This window comes from Anopheles stephensi, chromosome 3 (genome assembly GCF_013141755.1).
Source record: "Anopheles stephensi strain Indian chromosome 3, UCI_ANSTEP_V1.0, whole genome shotgun sequence".
Taxonomy (NCBI): Eukaryota; Metazoa; Arthropoda; class Insecta; order Diptera; family Culicidae; genus Anopheles; species Anopheles stephensi.
In genome coordinates this window covers 28020994-28042574 of record NC_050203.1, presented here as the reverse complement: position 1 = coordinate 28042574, position 21581 = coordinate 28020994, and the positions used below count along the sequence as shown (strand labels likewise).

Genomic DNA, 21581 nt, shown 5'->3' with positions numbered 1-21581 from the left:
ATTTGACGCTGCCACACTTTGCATAACAATTTCGAAAGCCTTCAGCCCCCTTTTGGTAGCGGATAAATTACAATTATGTGTTCCTGTTTTTCGTACGTTTTTATGGTGGGTTTATATCTTGATATTTTCCCCTTCCTTTAGACGACGTCGTTTGATCGCCGCCTGAACCGAGCGAAGAAATTCAGTGAAAAGCGTTCTTTTTTGCTCAATCACATTCGGGCTCTCGTTTGATGGGAAGTTACTTTCAGGGTAAGAATGTGTAAATAGATCCTTTCACCTATTAAGGATGTGATGCTTGGTGGGGGATATGTTCGTTACCTTCGGCAGAATCGTACCAGGTGAGCTTGATGCTTTAATGAATGGCAAGCTTGATAATGGCTTTCAGTTGTTACTTTCTATTGTGCGGTAAGCAGAATGGAATGGTTGTTTAGCATTATAATGAGCATGATATTGTGATGACTCGACTTGCTGGAGAAGGTTGAACATGATTTTTAATGGAAAAATTCCTTTAAAATTTCAGTTGATAAATTGAGGAAAAATCATCGAAATAAATTCTGTAGACTTTCTTCAGCAATTTGAATCATTTTATAAATCTTGTGGCTTTGAGTCGTCCTAGATGAACGAAAGTAATGTAGATTGATTTATAATTGCTGCCTAGGACTTCAAGTTCTTTGGCACCAGACCATCAACATGGTTTCACAAGAAGCTCTATGCAAACGAGACTCAAAGTAATGTGCTACATTCATTCAAGCCACTTCATCAGCAGCCATTTTTATGGCCGTACGTTATCTAACAAATGATTTGTCGATATGCAGCTCTGGCTAGAACGGCACCCCGGCTAAGGGTTATGCAACGTGTGTGTGTGTGTGCTGTCAACGTTGAGATGTCTTGCTGCAGTGAACGACCAGGTCCATGTGTATCGTGCTTTTGGCAGGGTGAAAGACTTTCAACAAACTGACAGCTCATCCGTCCTACATTTTACACAAGCTGCAACCGGTACCGTACCATTAGGCGCCCGCTCTGGGCTCAGGGATATCCCGAGTAGCTTCTGTAGTCTGCGTTTTTTTTTCTCTGTCGTCCCTCCCTTTCCAAAAAGGACATTGAGCGACGACTTCTTTACAGCGGATGGCAAGCAATCCTCATGCCGTGCAACTGTGCCCGGCACTGCAGTAAGCGCACCGAGGGCGGACGGTTTGCTGATGGTACCCGATGCTTATCTTTTGCAGTCGTGCAGCCGTACTGAATTTTAACTGAGACAAATCGTGGTGGCAACTTACCGTCACCGAATGGACGGGAGGACGGTGTGGGTTTAACGATTGTTTGAATTGACAGTTCTCGAAAAAGCGGGACGGTGGGCGGTCAAACGTGGACGTGTCTAGCGGTGGCAGATGACAGTGCAGAGGACGAGAACTCGAGATGATGCCAATTTGCCAGCGACGCACTAAAGTATGTGGAGTGACAGTAGACATCAGCCAATGCTCACTGTCGATTGTCGTGGAATGATGTACCTGAATCTAACTTTCGCTCGAAAATCAATTTGAAATGTAATTGCAATCAAGTCTTGAAATTGATTAGCAGGAATTGCTTACGTGTAGCATCAAGGGTTACTTACTTGAGATCTTTCTAACCTCAAATCTTTTAATTCTTGTGTCTCGTTTTGACCCGAAGTCTTCCAAACACAAACGTTAAGCACTCCCCTGGCCGGAATCTTCATTATTGCCTCTCTTGCGTTGCAGTTTTCACTCGAATAAAATCCAACCAATGTCAATCCATTTCATCATCAACTCGAAAACCAACAAACCATTATCCGATGGCATATCTATTTCAAGTCCGTTAATTGACACATCCAGCATCGCTCAATGGAGGTAGAGTGACCGTTTTGTAATCTGCCTGCCGTTAGCAGGCTCGATAGCCCCCGCGGATGACAGTCATATCCTTCCCGAGGACAATTAAATCTACTCAGAGGGCGAGGAAAAAATCTGGGAAACATCAACCTGAAACGGAGATACGGAAGAGATACGTGCCGGGATAGTGTGATATGCCACAGACAACCGCACAATACATCATATCGCGCGCGCTAGCTCACAAAGTGCGCTTCCCCTTCGGAGGTCCTCGTTTTTCACCGGAACGTCAGAAAAACAAGTGAGACAAATCCATTATCTCGCCAGTGCAATGGCCACCGTTTCAGCGAATGTCACATTTTGCTGTTGCTGTGGGGAGTTTCGAGTTTCGCGCGGTGCAATTTGCCATCCGCTGCTCCGAGAACAGCTCGCCGTTGTGTGGTGCTGTGCTGTGCTGATGCCGAAGCGACGGTATAACGTTTTCGGGCATCGCTTACTGTAGTGGAAAGGCCAATCGATTGGTACAAACGCGCGCTACTTGGTACGCTACTTGGTTCGGTATCAGTGTAGCTGCTACGATACAGTGCCCTGTCCCGGGATAAACTGTCACCGCAAACACCCTCACGATGTTGCTGAGCAAAGCGATATGTGGAGAACACTTGAGTTTGAAGCAGTTTGAAGTAAAAGTCAAAATCAATTGCGCTGTGTGATTGATAGCATCGAAGATGGAACTACATTTTTGGCGGCTTTGTGAACGAAGCTTTATATCTACAAAGAAACATTGCGTATAGAAACAAATTCTTTTCAACAGAGCACTTTTGAATGGCTAAAAATCCTTTTTTGCAAAATCCAGAATCAGGAGCTACTCCGGACTTAACAATTACGTCGTATAAATCAAGACAAGAGTCCTGTTCCGCCGTGCTTTATCATCAACAATTCACAGAACATTTTAATAGTTAACTTAAATGAAGTTCCTTCTCTAAACATTTATCCGTAGCAAATCCAGTGAATCAGTCTCTCTATTTAGATGTTGACATTGGTAATGTAGAAGAAGGAGTCAAACGTAATCTTCACGTACTTATTCCTCTGTCCCTGAATTTCAAGAACTCAGTACAAGTGTTTCCTGAATTTCGGACTACAAAATGACTGTGGTATCAAATTCCTTAAACAATCAGAGGATGTGATGATGGAATTCGTTAAACCTTTCAAGAGAACCCAGGCATCAAGACTATTAGACCTACTTCTTGATAATGTCCAGATAATGTCTTCGTAGCTACCATGTTAAAAAATATTTAAAGTTTGGTATCTATTGGAGTTTTTTCATCTAATTTGGCTCCATATCTTGGAAAGGCGTTGATCTGCCATTCTTGGTTTCTTTGAGTTGATTTATCCATGGCTGGGGAAAAGATTCCTGAAACTTTGGGATTCACCAATTTGCTTTAGCTATAACTCGTCACTTCACGTCAGTGCTGTGACTTCTTCTTCTTTTTTGACCTAACGACTTCTGACCTGCCTGCCATTGCTGGCTTACTAGACTTATTGATACCACATCGCTAGGACGATCAGTTTTAACTACGAGAGACCGGCCTAGATGGGATTTGAATCCCAGTCCGTTGTCGTCTCTACTACCGGGCCGCCACATATCTAAAGCACATACGAACTTTAAATATTTCGCACTAGAATCTTAATTTATTGTAAGAGTGTGTCAGAAGGACACATAATATGAATCTTTAAATACCAACAAAACAGCAACTAACCGCCCCCTTTCTTGAAATACTAATCAAGAATGCCGCATCCCTTATAACACCAGCCTCGAGTGAATTGTTGCTCAGCAAAGGTGTTAATGTGTGCTGAGCGCTTCACCACTTCTGGGCTGATTATTTTCAACTGTCTGTCTGGTTACCAAAAAACGCTAAACAGTATACCGTTCTTCACTTCCACTTTAATCCACATTTTCCCGAGTATTTTCCTTAATCTCAACCCGGAAACGACCGCTCTCCTAACAGCCGGGATGGGACAGAATCTTAAGCGAACGTATTTCGATCATGGTTTAGGCACAAAACTTCGTCCCGTGCCCGTCTTCTGTAGGGGGGCAGGAAATTGAAATCCTTCAGCCGCGGTGGCATAAATTTGAAAACTTTTCAATCCGTAGGGGTTCCACCATTTTCTAAACACCATCATACCAACATCAAACGCGCTACAAAACACTGGCTCCAGCATTGCAAGGCACTCGCCGGGTTCACCGTACAGACGATGATTACCAAGCGAAAGAGTAAACCGTAAGTTGGATGAGAAAGTCGACGAAAACTATCTGCCCCGTTGGTGGAACACTGCAGCAACTTTTCTGCTGACAATGAGGGTGTGTACGAACGGGCAAAGTTTTTTTTTTTGCTTCCCCCCAGCCGGAACCGGAACCGGAGTGGAACAACATTTTCGCTGACAAGGGTAAGCTTTTTCGCATCCCGGAGGCTGACGGGTTTTCTTGGCCGCCGCCGCACACACACACACACACCGAAGAAGAACACCGGAAAATCCAATAAAGCGGCTTAAGTTTTAGTGACTGAACGATCGTTTCTGCGGGTCTACTGGCGCGTTCGGGGCTGCTGGGATTCCTTGGAGCTTGGATACGAACGGATTTGCTCCCGACAGTGCGCCGGGGCGAAACCGGCGCACATATCAATTGATTGTTTCCATCATGAAACAATCACCGACCATCATACGGTTTTTTGCGCTCGAATGGTAATTAGATTGACGGTGCAAGGCGCAAACGGCGCACCACGATTCGGCGAAAAAGTTAACGGATCTGTGTGAGTGTTTTTTTCTTTCTTTGTTTCTTCTTTGTTCCTTTTGTATGTGTGTTACAATCGAATGTGTGTGTGTGTGTGTTGATTCTTTGCCGCTTAGGTAGCAAAATAGATTTACCTGCAATAAAACATTCGCAGAACAATGAAACATAGGATTTTGTTTCTAGTGAAAGCTACTGTGTGCATGGGTTTATTGGATTATTCGTTTACTGCAACATTGAGCATGATGGCAGGGCGTGATGGAGTATTGATTTGTGGTAAAACAACTTCTTATATCGAACCATCATTTTTATCCAATGATTCGTTGAAGTTTTTGAAAGGCAAACATAACCGAATGGTAAAAACTTTTTTTGATTCCAGTAAGCAATTTGAGTCCTGTGTCCTGTGTTTTCCTAGCCGCAGCCGTTATTCTTGAAAACAATTTGTCTCAATCGAACTGACGGCACGGTGACGAGCTGTCTTACTATAATATTGGAGATCGCTTTATTGTTTGTTGATTATTTTTTACGTTGTGATATAGAGTGGCCGGATATAACGTAGACGACACGCCGTAAATAACGAATAAAACCTGTAATTAATTTATTAAAACTGGACACTCGTACTCGTCAACCGGCGAAAGGCTTCTCGCGGAGAGCCTCATATCAAAAAGTCTAACATATTCTGACATTATAGTAAATAAGTAAAGATTTTTTCATGGAACTTTGACAGTGATTAAACGAACGTTTGTTGGCAAATAATTAAATCTTAGCTGCATACTTTTCAATAATAAAGATATATATTTTATTGAAACCGGAAATATTTTTTTTATTAGTGAGCAAACTGAATTGAAATACTTTTATTTGCAAAAATTTTCAGAATTCAGAAATTTGAGATTCGGTCGCCGGGCCGGTGGCAGAGGCGACTGTGGCACTAGTCTTCACCCGACTAGATCGGGCTTCACATCTCATTTGGACCATATCCCCTTAGTGAGGACTGATTATCCAACTACGTGGTATCATTCGGCAGATACCCTAAATGGCAGACATAATCTACTAGGTCGTTAGGCCAGGAAGAAGAAGATGTTTGAAAAGAAGAATACTTTTCATAAAGCTGTAATTATTTTATGTACTTCCTAGGCCAAGTACTGACGTTTAGTTTTAAAGCACAGTGGACCAATGGCGGTTCCCAATAGCTTTATACTGATCTTTGCCAGTTTTTAACATTCGGTTCACTGTTAAGAGCTTATTGACTGTAAAGTTTTTAAGGTAGGTAGGATCTTTCTGGTATTGCAGAGTTTTTTCTTTGTAAATGATAGTGTTGAGATATTGCCCATCAACGAAACTAGGTGCTGTTGGAAGCAATCTTTTAAAAGTACCATTGGAGTTCTCGTTATTCATGAAGTAGCTCTGTTCAACTGGGATCATGTGCTTTAGATTTCTTCATTTTTTCCAAGAAACAATCTCGCAATTATTTTACAGAACACAGCGAGCACACAGCATCAGTGCCCTAATCGTTCTGGAAAACATAAGGCCCAAGCAAATCTATTTTCACTGTATAACCCATTTCCCTGCACATAGACCAGTAACACCAAGACGATTAAGCCTAAGTTCTCGATTAAGATAATTGAAATCACTCCAATAACCCATAAAACGTTTGTTCACGCAGTCGAGTAGGATCAAACGTAAATCATTCCTTCAAAATATGAGAGTTTCGTGCGTCAACTGACTTCTTGTTAAGAACAAAACTTGGCCAGAAACCAATCCTCGTTAAGTGGGCCATGTTTTATGAGGATACTGACTACAGAGGAAGCTATACGGCCAGGCTGTCCTTCATGAATAAAAAAATGACTGCAGTGAAGCATATTGTATTATTCGTTAGCAATTTACACGTGAGAAGATAATTTTTAATAAAAGTTACAAAATTAAGACTCAAAATATTATATTTTATCGTGTAATTCAAGAACGCTATTCCAGTACAATCAAAGTTTTATGAGCTATTTACAATGACTATTTAATTTATATCATGATATCCAAAACAAAACTCAATATCTCATGACGATTTTCCACTTTTCTTTCTTTTTCCAGACACCAAAGTAAACACTCCACGGTTCAGCAAACATTCTTGGGTGGCATTTCCAGCGCTGAGAGGAGCCTACAAGCATGTCCAGGTGGGTCACCAATACCTAACAATATTTCTCAAAGAATGCAATGCATGTGCAGCTAACGTTGGTGATTGTCATCAATGTTTATTTAATTTTCTAATTTATTTCCTGAATTTTGGTTGAAAAACTACGAAATGAAATCGTTTGCATTCACCTGCCATTTTTAACAAAAGCGAACACATTTAACATCGCTGCGGCGAACCATTGTGTCTCTATCGTGTACCGGCAGTGCGGTTAAAGCTTGGTATGCACCGCAGGCATCAAGTATTGCTAGCTCTATTTTAAAATGATGATTATATCCATCATCCACCACCAGGCGCCGGATTCGCGTTTGCCTATCACCTCATCAGTGGTTTCCCGAGTTTTTGTTGTTTTCCACTGGCCTGGGGTTTTCATTGCAGACATTCATCAGTGTAAACGTTCAGTGTTCAGATAGATGGGTTTTTTTCCTGTTTCTATTATCAACCGATAGCACACAAAGAAAGGGCAGGAAAAAAACCCACAACACAACAGAACGCTTGTCTGGTCGTCCGGATCGCACATATCACCGGGATCAATTTGTTAAGCCGTTGTTGTAGCAATGTTGGATGAGGTTTGCTCGTTGTTGGTTTGTGTGTGTGTGTGTTTTATTTTGCCTCCTGGTTATTTTTTTTCTTCCATCCAGCGCTTTTCCGTTTCATCGAGCCATACGCCACAAAACGGAGGCGCTATCAGTGTCAATTCTCCAAAACCAACACCACAGCGCTCGCACATACACTTCGTTTCCAATCAACGTCCGATGGCGTTATAGAATAGTGCAAATTTCGCTCCATGTCCTCCCCAGCGCACCCGCTCTTTCTGTGTCCATCTGCCCGAAAGGGGTTCAAACCTAACACCCAGTACGCGAACAATTTCGCAACCCATGTGCAATAGTGCGCGAAGCAGCAGCAACAAAAAAACAAACCATCTCCACGTGCGAAAGGTTACCACGGAAACCCACACGGAGCAAAGAGGAACTGAGATCCACCGGTGAGGGTGGCGTAAGAGTACAAAAAAAGTGGAACAAATACATTACGAACTCGCTGCAATCCTCTGTCTGTCCAGTTTTCCCTCGAGTGCTTCTCCGGTAGGCCTTCAAACTGTTCCCCAACTGCACTGTCGAACGTGCAGAACGATGAATGGTTTTTGAGCTTTCGGATGGCTTCGGCCTCTGTTGCGCGCATTTTTCCACGCACAAACCACGTGGGTGTGGGAGAGGTTTTTGGAGAACTTTCGCGGGAGCACACACTGAGCGAAATAAAAATAGCACCAGCATGGTGTTTGGGAATATTTTCAACATTTACTTGCCAATTTTTCGTTTTATTGGGAAGAATGTTTAAACAATCTTTTTATATATCTAAGGTTTTCAGCAAAAAGTAGCATATAATCGTTTTATCATTTGCACATTTAGTAACAATAGATAAATTGTAGCATCTTTTGTTCTGAGGAAAGATCAATATTTAAATAAACCATCAATCACGCATCACGCTTCAAAAGAAATCGATTGTGCCAAAGGTGTTCAGTTGTGGAAAAATGTGTGGCCACTGATAATTTTTAGAGTTTTTCAATTTTAAGGAATGGAATTATTAATTTCCTTTGTCATGACTCAAAACGAAATCGAAGTAAGAAGGTATCTCTATGTTAGAAAGAGTCTTACTCGACCATGGCGAGTCTTGCATTACGCGATCAATAGCTCTCAACTGGCTGAAGCATGATATTAACTCTCCATTTTGATGAATTTTATTTGATAAGCATGTTCTACGGACCTTAATTCAATACAAAACCTGAAATATATCATACCCCATCGCATTTATGCAGCTAGCAGACAAATTGACAGCTGTAACAAGCTGTAACATCGTACTCGTGAATACTGAGGACTAATGGAGCTGCGTATTGTAGAATTTCTTTTTGCCATTTAGACCCGACATTTCGTACTTATTTGAATGAATTACTTGTCTACTCATTTTTAATTTTTTATTATTTTAGGTTTTGTTGTAATTTTGGCATTATTGAACAAGAGTCAAAATTGTGCTTATTTTATTTCAACGTTTAAACGTTAACGTAATTCAAAAATTCAATATATACTGCTTGCTAAACATTCTAAGCTAGAAAAAGAAGCAACGGCACGTAAATGTTGAAAATAATACGAACAAATCATGGTGCTGCTATTCTTATTTCGCTCAGTGTGTTCATGCCTTTTCGTGCGCGTTCCCTGGACGGGATCGTCAATTGTGCTGCCATGCTTCATGCATCGTTGTTATTGTTATGATATCCGCACCCGAAAGCACGGTGAACACGTCACGCAAAACAGAGTCCTCATTTTAGGGTCCGATAATACAGATCCTGTTGCGAAAGTGTGTGTTCGCGTTGGTAACACCTTGCTAGGTTTTGTGCGAATGGAGCTCGCCATTTTATTTTTGTTAGCCTGTTGTTTCTATTGTTTTTGTTAAATTTTTTGTTCAATCCAAAAACACGGCACGGGCGCTATGCAATGTTTGCCAACAGTTTCACTGGTGTTCGGAGCGGTGTAGTCGTGTGGGTGTGTGTGTGTGTTTTTTTAAATGTATTTTATTTCGTTTGATGTCGCGTTGTGTGTTCCTGCCCGGTTTTCCACTCGCTGTGGCTTTATGGCTATTGTGTATGTTAAAAGCCCCCACCCATTTTTTGTTGTTGTTCAAAATCACCTAGTTTTTACTCGGTTTTACAAAAGAAAAAGCAAAACAAACACCACTGTTAGCAAACAATTTTAACTGTAGCTGCCGCGCACACAAACACACACCGGCATTCAGCAGGGTATTGGAGCGAAATTAAATCGCTTGTACACGGAGAATGCATTCGCTTAAAACGTAAACACTCGAATTTTTGTATCCATACACCACCGTGCACAAAGCGGGAAAACTCTTGGCCGGTTGAAATTTTTTACCAACAACGCAACAACGGGTGCCTGCGAGGGTTTAAAAAATTAAAACAAAAAAAGGAAATGGAAAGTCCTGCACAAAATCGTACCATTGCACGATGGCTGCTAGAGCGGGCAGCTAGGTTCGATTGAATGATGATGCATGATGATGCACTGACGTGAAAATGAAACAAACCGGAAACAACCAGAGCTACCGCCGTACACATGAGGCTCATGACGCCAATGTTCTGTTTATGTGTATCTTTTCTAATCGGTTTAAATATTTCCGAAGCACCGTAAGAGGCTTTGGCTTTATCCTTCTTGTATTGCAACGTGCTAATAATGATGTACATTTGTTTTGTGTTTGCTTGTTCCCTTGTCCTTTACCGCAGCTACACGTCGAATTTCGACCCGAATCGTTTGATGGAATTTTACTGCTGACCGGCGAACGGGACGATTTGACCGGTGACTTTATGGCGTTGCTGCTGCATCAAGGATTCGTCGAGTTTTGGTACGTATACAAAAGGCTTTAAATTGTCGTGCAGAATTGTATTTATTCACTCATCACTTATCTAAAATATACCTAAAATAATTTATAATAAATATGGTAGAATAAGAAAGAAATTTGATATAGGCTAGACGATTATCAGTGAAGCTGATGTAAATTGATTACCAAGTGCTTGTTTACACATTAAAAATAACCATGAAAAGAGGTATTACTGTTATCTAGGTGAGCCCTCGGTAGTCAAAAAATGCAAATCATACAGTTAAGATATGAGTTTAAATTAAATCACAACTCCTAGAGAGAGTTGGATCTCCATCTATCCAATAGTTTTATTCGAGAAGTCATCTGTCTAGTCTCTGACTAACCGAGAGTCCTCGTAAACTAAGACGCCATACCAAGATATCTCGTCATTCAAATGACTTTTTCTGCTTATTTATCTTCGTCTTTGGTTCCAAAACCGCAAGATTTCTCGACCCGTGAAGCTCCAGTAGCTGGATATTCATTCCTACGTACGAGGAGACCATCTAACCGGAACTCGATATCCAATGATGTCGTGTAATGATCAGTGGGTGGGTCAAGATATTTGGAGGCCCCGAGCGGATTGGTAGTTGAGGCCCCGAGCGGATTGGTAGTTGAGGCCCCTCTAATTGTGATATTAGAGAGGATACAACAGGATTTCCCTCAACGATGAGGCCCTCCTGACCGACGAGGCTCCTAGGTTGATTCGCCACTGGTAATGTTCGTTACTTCAGACGCCTTTACCACCGATCCGCTCTTAAGGACTCCAAAGGACTTCGACTGCTTGAGTCCTTGTATTCCAAGGGTCGGCAATTATTTTTGATCTTTTTACCTTTTCCCAAGAATCCTGATAGTCAAATGGTCCTCGTGATCCGTGATTTATCTAACAAAAAGTAGTCAACACACTCAACACAGTCAACACACCCAGTGGCTGATCAACCTAGAAGCGGAAGGAGCGGCCGCTCGGGGCCTCGTCGGTCAGGGGGGGCCTCATCGGTGAGGGAAATCCTGTTGGTTTCCTGTAATATCACAATTAGAGGGGCCTCAACTGCCATTGCGCTCGGGTCCTCCAAATATCTTGATCCACCACTGAACACACTGGAGGATCGAGGAAACCCCCATGTTATAACGTGTTGGAATAGAATACTGGAATGGAATAGAATCATCGATGATGACATTCCCTTCCTCGGAAGCCAAACATCCGTCAGAAATTGCAATATTCCTATTCTTAGCAACGAAAAATGTTGATGAAATAGTAAAATGAACCATAGACCCGGTAATTTTCTGCAAAACGCATAGTACGCCGGTAGCAACTGTTTGTGCATCGTGTTGCTTCTTCCTGTCTGCCGGATTCATCATTGTTTGAACTGCATTTCGAGGAAACTTTCCATAAAAATATCGCTAAAATGTATCATCAAGCACGAAATAGTGCCCGAAGCTCATTTCGCCGGCCTCGTTCTGTGCAAACTGGCGGGCGAATAAATGTTCGCCTGTAAATTGTAAACCATCATCACCAGCACGGCGTCCCTTTTCGGCGTGAAAGTGAAACATTCGCTGGCCCATTCCGGAAAGCGAAACTGTTCGCGTAAATGAAGCACAGCCTGTCTGCCTTCCCGGCTCACCGTGACTGCGTGGGCTCACTTATTTCGCCTAATGGCCGTAACCATTAGCTGTAACCCCATAAAAGGAAGGGTTGTTTGTTTGTGTTGCATGAAATAAAACCAAAAAGAAGAGGGTGAAGCAAGCCAAAGAATCAGCTTCCAGTACGCAACCGGCAGCCGGCTTTGGCCTTATTTTAATGCAACACATTTTTAGCATCCCTCAGTCCCGGTTTTTCCGGGCGGTTTTCCCCCCACGTCACAAGCAGCAACAGACACAGCAGCAAGTGCGCCCAAGTGTTCGGGGAACTTTACACTTTTACACTTAAAAATAGATCCATTCCGTCGGGTTTTTAGTGTTTGCTTTGGGTGCGCTTAATTTACAAATACACCACGCCACACGCAAACTGTGTTTGCTGCCTTTAAAGCGGTGAGCCGGATCGGGCCACGGTATCCTTCGCTTACCGTCGTCGTCGTCGTCGTCTGAAAGCAAGCGTTGCAATATTTTTGGATGGCCTCTTCTCGCACACACACACACACCACGCCTCTCATTCCATTCCTGGCGTGGTGCTTCGACATTGCAAAATGTTCGAAAATGTTTGTCAACAACTTAATTGAGTTACAGCCGAAGGTTTGCCTTAAATGGTGTTGCTCCAGTCGACCGGAATGGCTGATGGTGCGGATAGAATATAACGCCCAAAAAGGAAGGCTATTGACTTAGTTCATGTGCACGTGACGAAATGGGGCAGAGAACTAGAGAGAGAGAGAGAGAGAGAGAGAGAGAGAGAGAGAGAGAGAGATAGAGAGAGAGAGAAAGCGAGAGTCCTGCTTTTTTTATTAATGTTATTGCCAACCATCTCGAGCGTCCGTTTCCGTTTGTTTAGCTAGTGAAGCAGGAATTGCCCAACCTTGCACAGTGCTCGATACTCGTATTTGTTGTTTTTGCTTTAACGGCCACACTGATTGGTAAGGTAGATCGCCAGCGGATCGATCCGCTTCTTGGGACCGGGAGCTAGCGAAGCGAAATAAAATGTATTTTGATTGGAAACTGGACGCAACGGGCTAAAGTAAACACGGAGCGTCGAAAGGCATGGTAACCATTTTTCCTGGATTGATTAAATTGATTCGATGATTGACAACGTTGCTTGGGAGAAGAAAATTGTTCCATCGAGGACAACATATTGAAACTTGAAAAGCTGAACCTAGCAGAACTTTAAACTGGGTCACAACTGAGTAGGACACATTTATTACTTTACAACCAGTGAGATAAAACATTGTGTACTAAAAGTTCCAACTTCTTGAGGTGTATTCAACCACAGCTAACCAAGTCCGATCTCGCCGTATCGTGCTTACCTGTCACTGGACCGACGCACCACGGAACAAAACTACGGAACACAACATCTTCATTCCTCAACCAATTGCAGAACCAATTGGTGGAAAACCGACCGGAATACCGACCGGTGGTGTCGGTGGTCGGACCCAAACCAAGTCGCTCGACCAAGGATTAACACGGCACGGCCGCCGGCAAAAAGGGGGACAAAAACTTCGAGCCCATAAATCAGCTGGCAACTGATATTTATGTGTACATTAATTTCCTAGGAATGTTCAATTATGCAAGATAAATGTATGTGTTGAACCACTTCGACAGGCTCGGTCCCGAGCGCAACACTGGCAAATGGCGCAAAACTGCATGCCCACAGCAACGAACACGCTTTTCCGCTTTGTTCGCTCGCCCTGTGAGTGTGTGTACATGCATGCCGGCGGTGGGTCACCATCGGACTCCACAACTTGGGCTGAAGGGTGACCGAAAGCCTGGTGTCTGGAGTTGTGCCCGCTCACTGTGGTAAATGGAAAATATTGGCCAACCATTTTTCATGATTCGATGCTTGCGGTAACACTGGGAGTGAGTCTTGTTTAGGTGTCGCCTGATACCGCTTCGAATAGGATTACAACAGGGTGTAGGAGAGTTAGTTAAAGATCAGTGGAAGAAAAATATTTCAAGGACTGGCCTGTTGATGAATAAAAGTATTCAACAGTTGGAAAGAAAGTCCTGTAAGTAAGTTGGTAAATTCGAATTTTATTTTATTTTTGATCATTTTGATATAATTTAATCTATGAAAAACATTCATCGAAATAAACATTGATGGATTTCGAAATTGAGTCCATAGTTTTGATGGTTACTAATGCTTCTTATAGAGACTGCATAACATCATTTGATAAAATGTAAGAAATTAATTATTTTAATTTAATAATGTTAACCCGTCCATTTAAGCTTCTTAAGGACACAGTACTCTTTCTAATGCACCCTCGAATAGACACATTCTCGTGTAATAGACGAGCCAATTTAATTGAAGCTCGGTTCCACTGGCAACACTAATAAAGTAATTTATTTCTGGACGAAAGCTCCCGCCAAGATGAATGTATCCGACTCACGTGCCATCGTGTACATGTTGCATCTAGCGCGCGATGACTTTCTTGCTCCTCGCAATTTCGCACAGCATTGTTTTCCTGGTTTTTCTTCCAAATCCAACCAGGGGGAAAACTCCTCGGTGTTGGAAATTGGTGACTGACCCATATCACGCTCAATGGCAAACTCTATTGATGTTAATTTTCTCTCTCTCTCTCTCTCTCTCTCTCTCTCTCTCTCTCTACCATCCGCCTGTCTCAAACAGTCTGCGCTTCGACCCAAACCCCAACCGGCGAACGAAATATAGACAGATCGATGGCCATTACTCGAGCGCGAAAGTGGAACGAATTAGTTTTAATTGATGATAGATGAAGATGGCGAGGAAAAATTATCGGCACGTTTTATTTATTTCCTGCCAAGCGCTGGTCCATGGGAAGGGGTTTGGATGGTTGGAGAGGATGGATGGTGTTGTGCGGTGCGAAGTGTCTCTGAAGGGGCTTATTGAGAACTTTGATTCGGTAGCACTTTGACTGGGTATAGTCTTTTCACTTTCTGGCGTCGGGGAAACCCCATTCTTAGGATTTCCCGACCGGTTCCGATTCAATGAAGGAACAATATTTTGAGTCATCTCATTGTTCTCGAACTCTTGTCATTGGAAAGGATAATTTTCACATCGTTAAACGGATCCCCGAGTTCGGACGAGCTGAATAGCTGTTGCTCTCCCGTACAGCTCTTCCTCCTTCATGCAAGTCACCCGTGTTGAAGAGTCTTCCCGAGCACAAAGAGATAATGGATGACAGTTTGTTCGTTCGTTCGGGTAGGCAAACGACGGGCGACGAATTTGCCAGACATGCAGACCCGGTGCAAAGTTTTCACGACAAGATGGCGAAACTTTCACATTTTAATCCGTTCACCGGGTAAGCCGATTGTGAACGGCTGAAGCTCGCTCGGAAACGATTTCGGAGGATGACGAAATTAACTCTCTAACGAACTGCGGAACAAATTGGGTTTGCCGTTCAAGATAAATTACTTGCGCTGTGCGGCGGAAAGGAAAATATATTATGCACGGACCTTTGCGTCGCTTTATGAATGATTTCAATTTCAATTAAATGGTGGTTGGAATGTTTAATTTGTTACCCCTTTTGTAAGCCGAAGAATTGTCGATCTTCGATCGTTCATTGTTTTATTGCTGATATTCATTGCCTGTTTTCTTTTCCAGGTTTGACTGCGGTTCGGGCATGGGTCGCGTCAAGTCGGAGGAAACGATCGTCCTCAACCAATGGAACACGATTACCATCTACCGGCATCGTTGGGACGCGTGGCTCGTCCTTAACCAGGGCAACCGAGTGCAGGGCCGATCGAAGGTAAGAGCTGCATTCTTGACGCGTTTAAAGTGTTCCAAATTTGTGCTTCAACCTCCCAGAAGGAATTACTACTGCTCGCGTTGCGTTTCCTAGTTCCGGTTGCACGGCAAACCGCTCTCACGATTCTCATCCCTCGCCCGTTTGTGGCATTTAGAGTAGAAGCACTGCGCCAGTACATATCGTTGGCCAAGCGTTGCATCACAAAGACCACAAATTTCATCAGAATTGTTTGTATATTCGTACAACAAAAGAATTTTGTGCATTGTGCACCGCAACAGCCGCATGCCGACTCGCAGCCCGTCGACTGGTGCGGTGAACAGCGCTCCCATCGCCAAGATGCCAAGACGCTCGGAACTTTCTTCCCGATCGGTTCCAAAAACTTCTGCCCGGGTAACGGTGGCAAGTTGCAGTGGCACGAGTTTCTTCGTTCCGGGAAGAACGGAAATTGCAGCATTGTGCTTGTGAACGGAAGAATACAAATTGATTATTTTTGCAACTTTGCTGCGAGCGTTCGAAAACTTGCCAGCGGGCGGACGGATGCTGTCCGGTTTGTTTTGGCCGTACCGGGCTGCTTCTGCCTTTTGCTTGTGGTTGATTTGTGTGACGGCTGCTTCAAGGCGGTAGGGCGATCGTTACTCCGCATTCGTACACAAATAAATAACATTGGGTTGGTGGGTAGGATGGGATGGGGATACGGATGTATTTTGTGTGAAATTGTTGCATAGGAAGCGTTTTTCTTTCTATACATCGTTGTATCAAACATTTCTTGTTGGGAGGTGTGGGGAGGTTTGGGTTGTCGGTTTGAGCTAGCTGGGGAAATCTATTTGCCTTTGCCACATCAATCTGCTGAAGCTGGATCTGACAAACAATCGTAACTGAGAGTTGACACTGGACTGGAAAATATTCTGTGTGTTGTAATCTTTTCTCGGGCCTTCAGTTTTTTGTCAAGTTAAATGGGAAATTGCTAAAGACCACAATGCTGATCCTGCTGTTTGATATATTTTCATGTCCACATCATCAATCGAAAGTGATATGGACACAGATATTGATATTTGTTGTTCAATCAGCTACAATAATTTTTAAATGATAAGCCAACATAAACAGAGGTTACACAACCAATTAGAAGACAGAAAATGACTATGCTAAGGACATGATTTGAGTCCACAAGGATTGTAGGCTTGGGTCAACCGTGAGCAATGGTCTACTTTGTTTGCCTTGAAACACTCATGGCTGAATAGTGAAGTCTGTGTATGAGAATACCGATCCGTCTACTACTTCTCGAGAGGTCTTGGTCAGGTTTTATTTGATATAGTCTTGTTCTAGAAACCGAGCATACCCGGGATATGGCAAATGACTAGGAGGAAATGCCTTGTTAATTTTCTTTCCTTGTTTATTTTTCGTGAATATAATTCACAGCCACCTTGTGCGGTGGTGACAATACGGCATCAGTCCGTCATTATTAATTAGTAAAATAAAAATAAAATAAAGTCTTGATCTAGAGTCCAGATGGTGCTTAAACCATCAGAAACTATGCGTTTTTTTGTATATTATGCATGAATATCGATATCGAAAAGGAAGTTTTTATGCCTCATCATTTCGGAACCGATGTTTTATATGGCAAGGCTTGCCCTGAAATGAAATCACATCTGGGCCATTCCTCCATAGCAAGGTTTGGATTACCTGGTAACGATGTTGTCTAAAGAAGTCTATTGAGTCATTATACTATTAAAATTTGTGCCATAATCTTTGATGTAAATGCTGAGATTGCTCGTCAAATCAATAAAATTAGGCATGTTATGCGTCTAATTATTAACGCAACAACGCAAGTCATTTTTCAATCAAATTTTTATTGTAGTCTACTGTTGAAATAGATTCTACTGTTGAAGCAATTCAACGAAAGTAGTTCTATCCTATTTCATTACTTTCATTATTTATGTCATTAACGAAACACTCATCCAGCCATCTAAAATTCGCCGAATTGAAACTAATAATGAAACCCGAGAATGTAAATTACTGATTTGGAGATAGAAATCAGGGTATGAAATTTAAATACGACTGTCAAACGGATACGCAACTTACATGCATAGAAAAACTGGGATAAACAACAACGATTTTTGCATATTATTGAGTCTCAACACTACCGACCTTTGATCACATTCCAAGAACGTACCTAATTTGTCCAACACTTTATTGACAGCATATCGACCAAGTCTTTGCTATGCTAGTTTGCGGCCGGTCGCTGGATTGGAAACCTTTCATTAGGTCTAACCACCGAACAGTGCGGTCGGCTTGGTAGGTCTGATTCTGATTGTTTTTAAAGCTTTGATTTCATGACAGACTATATTAGTGAAGATTTTAAATAATAAAACACCTAGAACTTTTGTAAGAAGTATTCAATCTATTACTTTTTTGGAATTCTTAAATATTTGAAGCTCGGACCAGTCTTTGGCAAACAGTGAGGACTATTAAACAAAATAGTTTCTGTTTAGTCTGTTAAACTTTTTTCTCTGGATTTTCCAGAGCCTGATCTTGTCTGGCTAGATATTGTAGTTCGAGCTCCAAATTAGCAGACAAAGAGATAATGATTTCTACTAGTTTATGTTGTTTTACTCAACTTTACTGTGCAGAGCCTTCCATAAATTGAGTTGAATTGTACTATTGATCCACAGTTTAAATACTTTTATTCTAGAAGATTACATGCTCGACGATTTCTTGCTAATTGTTCATCGTTTAGATACAGTATTATTATTTTCACTGCAATCATCTAACCGTCCACAATCGTGTAAAATAATATTTACTTTACCATCAAATGCATGTAAATCAATTGTGCTACAGCCACCAGCGCACGTTACAGCTTTACTACGCTGTTCCCATTTTTGACTTCAGCTATACTTCTGCAAACCGCTCTCTCGCTGTATTATGCACACACACACACACGCAACACAAGCTACGGGATGTTGTCGGAATTAACGATTTTACAACGACCTGCTCGACTCCTCTAGTCCTCCCGTCCCCGTTTTCCGGTACCGGTTCGGGAGCACCAGAAGCAGCGCAGAACCGTTTCCTGGGCGGCGAAAACCAGTTGCATAATCCCCCCGGCATCAACCCTGTTCCAGCCATCGGCACCAACTATCAACGCTCCAGTCGGCCGAAGCTTAATACCGTCAGTGCGGGATACAGGCCGGAAACAATGGGATTTTAATTATGTTTACTCTCTAGATTACAGCTGGGCGCTTCGAAAGACACGAACAATTCCACTCCCTGTTCCAAAACACCTTCCGGTCTGATCTGAGACTCTCTCTCTCTCTCTCTCTGTGTGGTTGGAAGTCGGCACTACGATGGGACTTTCTCGTCGATATTCTAGGCGGCCGCTAGCAGTGACGGTGGTCAACGCTGGTGTGGAAGCTTTTGTGCAGCAACCGTGTACGCCAATGTACGCCCCAATAAATTAGGATGGGGCTAAGTAATTCTCAAGATTGGACCATTTGTCATCGATTGAGTGCCGGAAGCCGATTATGGACGGTTGACCTAGAGGTTGGCTGAAGAGGGGTTGGCGTACTGGGCATCTTACTTGTTTTCATTAGATCCCAGCGCACACGTGGGAGCTTTACTCGCCTTACGGTGGTCCGGTCATCGGACGAACTTCTAGGCAGGCATCGAGCTGGCTTTGGGTTCCGAGTGTGCCTTGGGATACCGGGCAAGGTATGGCATTAATTCATATCTGACATTTGCTCTCATCGGCTTATCTTTAGCCGATTGCTGGAATCTACCAACAAACAAATAGCCAACCGAGACGTTTGTGTTCTAGGAAAATCTCTCCTCAAGAAAATCTTTTGCCCAAAGCATTCGGGTTATCTCAATAATCGGCTTCAACTTTATCTTAATATATTTATAACCCGAACAGCAGCGTACATGCATGACTTCATTTCGTGATGTTAATTATAGACCGTGTTCGACTGCAGTGGTTTTTATTTCTCTCGCGACCAAAGATCGCAAACGCATGATTGTCTCCATCGTCAGCGAGTGTGGCACCGAGTCAAATGAACATCCGCTGCACCGGAATTGCAGCGGAATGGATTAACGATTTTAATGCACAATAAAATTACTGACCTAAATGTGCACTCAATTATAGGTGGCGAGTGGTGTCGAACGGAACCGGGCCACACACTACATCAATTATGCATCGAGCCGAAGCTGTTGATCCGTGTAAATAGCTGTCCAGACGTACGATTTGTGCTGTGTGCAAAGTTCAGAGGCAATGGTTTCAACGTAAAACTGTGTTACCCGAACTTCAGCGCACCGAGAACTTGATGCTTGCTTTTATTTGATACCATAAATCGTCAGCATCGGTAGTGGCTGCTTTGATGGTGGTGATAATTTTGACCCTGGTGACAAACGCACACTCACACACATTCTGTGAGGATTTGAACGTTTCGTGGCAAGATATTATCGGGTCCATCGGGCGTCAGAAGGTTGCTGTCAAGAAGCTGCTGTGGTGGCCGGTGCGTAGAAAGCTGGCAAGAAAATTGATGTTAAATGAAGTGAAAATTTTCACCAGAGTTACGGTGTGATTATGTGGGTTGAAATCGAGATACGTCCCATTGCAAATGCTCCCACGTGCAAGCTCTCGTCCGCGTCTCGCTCGCTCCCGAGGCTCTGCTTTGATTGCGGGTCATACGGGTCGAGGACGGGGAAATTTGGGAACGGAATGAAGCTCGGTGAAATGGGGAACGCGAGGGTAGCAATATGGCAGGGATTCAATTAGCTGCTAATGACTTAATATATCAGTCCGGCGGGCAAAATTGCGGACTGCTGGTAGTCGATGGCTAACGATGTGCCTATAACTACTACTACTGCTACTACTGCCACTGCCGGTGCACTTTCAAGTACAGTGAAATCCCTCTGATTAACGACGTGCTTAAGCCGGTGGTTTTGGAACATATTAGCCCGTTGGGCCGGCGGCAGAGAGCTTGAGCGCGACTTGACCTCGTACAATGTGCCCGTGCATACGGGTGAGGTCATTGTTGAAAGTGATTGTGGAGATTACGATAAGATGTTGAGGTTGGTTGAGTGTGTATGTGTGCACGGGGTGTGTGTTCAATAATAGATGATTGACTGCACAGGTCATTGGATAGCTGTAAAGAAGGAATAAGTTCATTGTCTGGGATTAGTAGCTTAGTGAATTCAATTGACTTGTTTGTTTTTCGTAGGATTTAATTATGATTATACACAAAAACAGGATTAAAATAATGCTGCGTTAATTATTCTGCGTTATTAAAAGATATTTAAAATATATTTCCTTGGTTTTCTTGACATTAAAATCATACTATTCAACATAATGATAATTAATGTTGTAGAAAACAATTTTGAGTATTTTTTTTTTGTCAGATAAAAGAACACTTTTGTTATTCTTCTTTTTTTAACATGAAATCTTTATGAGACAGATATTTACATTTTTCCCCATGATTTCGATCATCTGTACCTGGTCATTGAATCCTACGAGCCACCAGGCGGCTCCATTTTCCAGATGGTTTAATGTTTAAATTTCGTTTTAAATTATTTTGATTCGAGTTTTCACATCTTCTTTAGCTATGTTTGACATTTAAAGCTTTTCTTATCAATATCCTCCCTAGAATTTATCGGTGAAATAAATATTGAGAACCTTGCCGTTGGTTCTGCGATACAAATGTTTTCTTTTTGGTCTGATACTTTCGTCGAAATTGTGCTGACGCTTCGTGCTTCGTTTTCTTAGTCTCATCAAAATACCATCAAATATTCGCATAGAAAAAGCAAGGCCAATGACCAAGCTTCCCACACCCAGTATCCATTTACATCATCACTTTGATACACAGAACGAAACGTTGAAATGTGTTCAACAACCTCAAAAAGGCCACCATCAGCGATTGTAAGATGCATTTCATTATGCCGTTCAGTTCGAGTATCAGTCTCAATCATCACACCTTTTCATCTTGCAGGATGCTCCAAACCTT

The 21581-nt window shown here is 42.6% G+C and overlaps 1 protein-coding gene across 4 annotated transcripts in view; it reads left to right on the top strand.

Annotated features, from left to right (window-relative positions):
- Positions 1 to 21581, top strand: part of LOC118510096 — a 172587-nt gene that overhangs the window by 100797 nt on the left and 50209 nt on the right. For all 4 annotated transcript variants that reach the window (XM_036051525.1, XM_036051521.1, XM_036051523.1 and 1 more), the window contains 3 exons: positions 6709 to 6791; positions 10092 to 10210; positions 15447 to 15591. In XM_036051525.1, coding sequence (XP_035907418.1) covers positions 6709 to 6791; positions 10092 to 10210; positions 15447 to 15591 — 347 coding nt within the window. The remainder of the gene's footprint in view (positions 1 to 6708; positions 6792 to 10091; positions 10211 to 15446; positions 15592 to 21581) is intronic.